Here is a 1,403-nt window from a genome sequence, read left to right on the forward strand (position 1 = left end):
GTGGTGGTGGTGGTGGTGTCAGTATTACCTGCGCCTTCTTGGGTACTAGGTGATTCACTCCCTGCAGGTGAAGTTCCATTTTCAGTATTCGCAGCATCAGAATTACTGGTACTCCCTGTGTTTGAACTGTTTGGAGAAGAGGTTTCAGTGGCGCCATTTCCATCTGCACTGTTGCCAGTGCTTTCAGGTTGACCTTCATTTACAGACACTTCACCATCACTTTCAGCAGCAGGTGTATCAGGTTTAGCTCCAGAAGCCTGAGAAGCACCAGCTGCACCCTCATCTGTTGTGCGTATTTCAGCGCGTCCAGTTCCCTGTTCACTTACAGTCACAGCTGGACTCTCAGCGTCAGGTGCAGGAGCAGCAGGGGAATGGACAGCTTCAAGTACGTTTCCAGCTTGAGTATCCCGAGGATTTTGTTTCCCTTGAGCACCAGTAGGACCTGCATCAGCCTTATCTTTACCAAGTACGTTAGAATCAGAATCCCTTGCACCAGCAGGACGAATTGCACCTTGAGGATCTTTATGTTCGCTATCAGTGTGTCGATTATGGTCTTCTGTTTGAACAGAACCCTCTTCCTGCAGTACCTTTGGTGGACAAGAAGTACCACTAGATTCATCATTGCAATTGCTTTCAGTGTTAAGAGTAGTGGTAATGCAACCTGTCCCCCCAAGAGGCTTCTCACAATCATCATGAGAAGCGTCAGGTAAAACACGGCCACTAGTAGTACACAGAGTGTCGACATTATTATCTTGAGGACAATTTGCACGATCGTCAGAAGGCACCTGTAGTGGTTGTTGACCAGAAGGAGAAGGTCTAGCCGCAAGCTCACCAGCCACCACAAACAGGCAGTGAACACTCAGAACCAAAACCAAAAGGTAAAACACACGTCGGACATACATGGCAAATGTAACGTTTTCTTATTTTGGTTATCTAAACCAAAATAAAAATAAAAAGAGGAATATAGAGAAGAGAGAAACAGACATTTAGAGAAAAAGGTAATGCAAAGGGGAAAACAAACACATATACATAAACGGGTGAACGCAACGAAACCAAAACCCACAAGAAATAATCTTCAAATAGAGGTAACAATAATAAAACCATAAAAAGTCACTTCACAATACCCAAGAAAAGCAAAGAAAAAACAAAAACAAAGTAATAAAAGAAACAAGGGCATCATCAAACACAAAACGCACAAAACCTTGGCTATGCCAGAGTTAATAAGCACTTATAAATGTAGTTGCCTAACAATTATTTTTTTTCATTCTACACAAGGCGTACCACCATAACACTACACGTCAAGAGCACACAATGATTCCAGCTAGCCACACGCAAAGAAAAAAACAGATATTAACCATTAGCCCAATTTATCCAGTAAACACAGAAATATACACCAACTATGG

At 42.7% G+C, this 1,403-nt stretch overlaps 1 protein-coding gene across 1 annotated transcript; it reads right to left on the minus strand.

Moving 5' to 3' along the window:
* Positions 1-2: 2 nt before the first annotated feature.
* On the minus strand, positions 3-902 carry TM35_000501050 (uncharacterized protein; the record flags this gene model as incomplete). The annotated part of the gene is made up of 1 exon (XM_029030552.1): positions 3-902. A coding segment is annotated over one exon (900 nt), but the record flags the coding sequence as incomplete, so codon positions are not given.
* Positions 903-1,403: the final 501 nt, after the last annotated feature.

This window comes from Trypanosoma theileri (genome assembly GCF_002087225.1).
Source record: "Trypanosoma theileri isolate Edinburgh chromosome Unknown TM35_Tth_50_V1, whole genome shotgun sequence".
Classification (NCBI taxonomy): domain Eukaryota; phylum Euglenozoa; class Kinetoplastea; order Trypanosomatida; family Trypanosomatidae; genus Trypanosoma; species Trypanosoma theileri.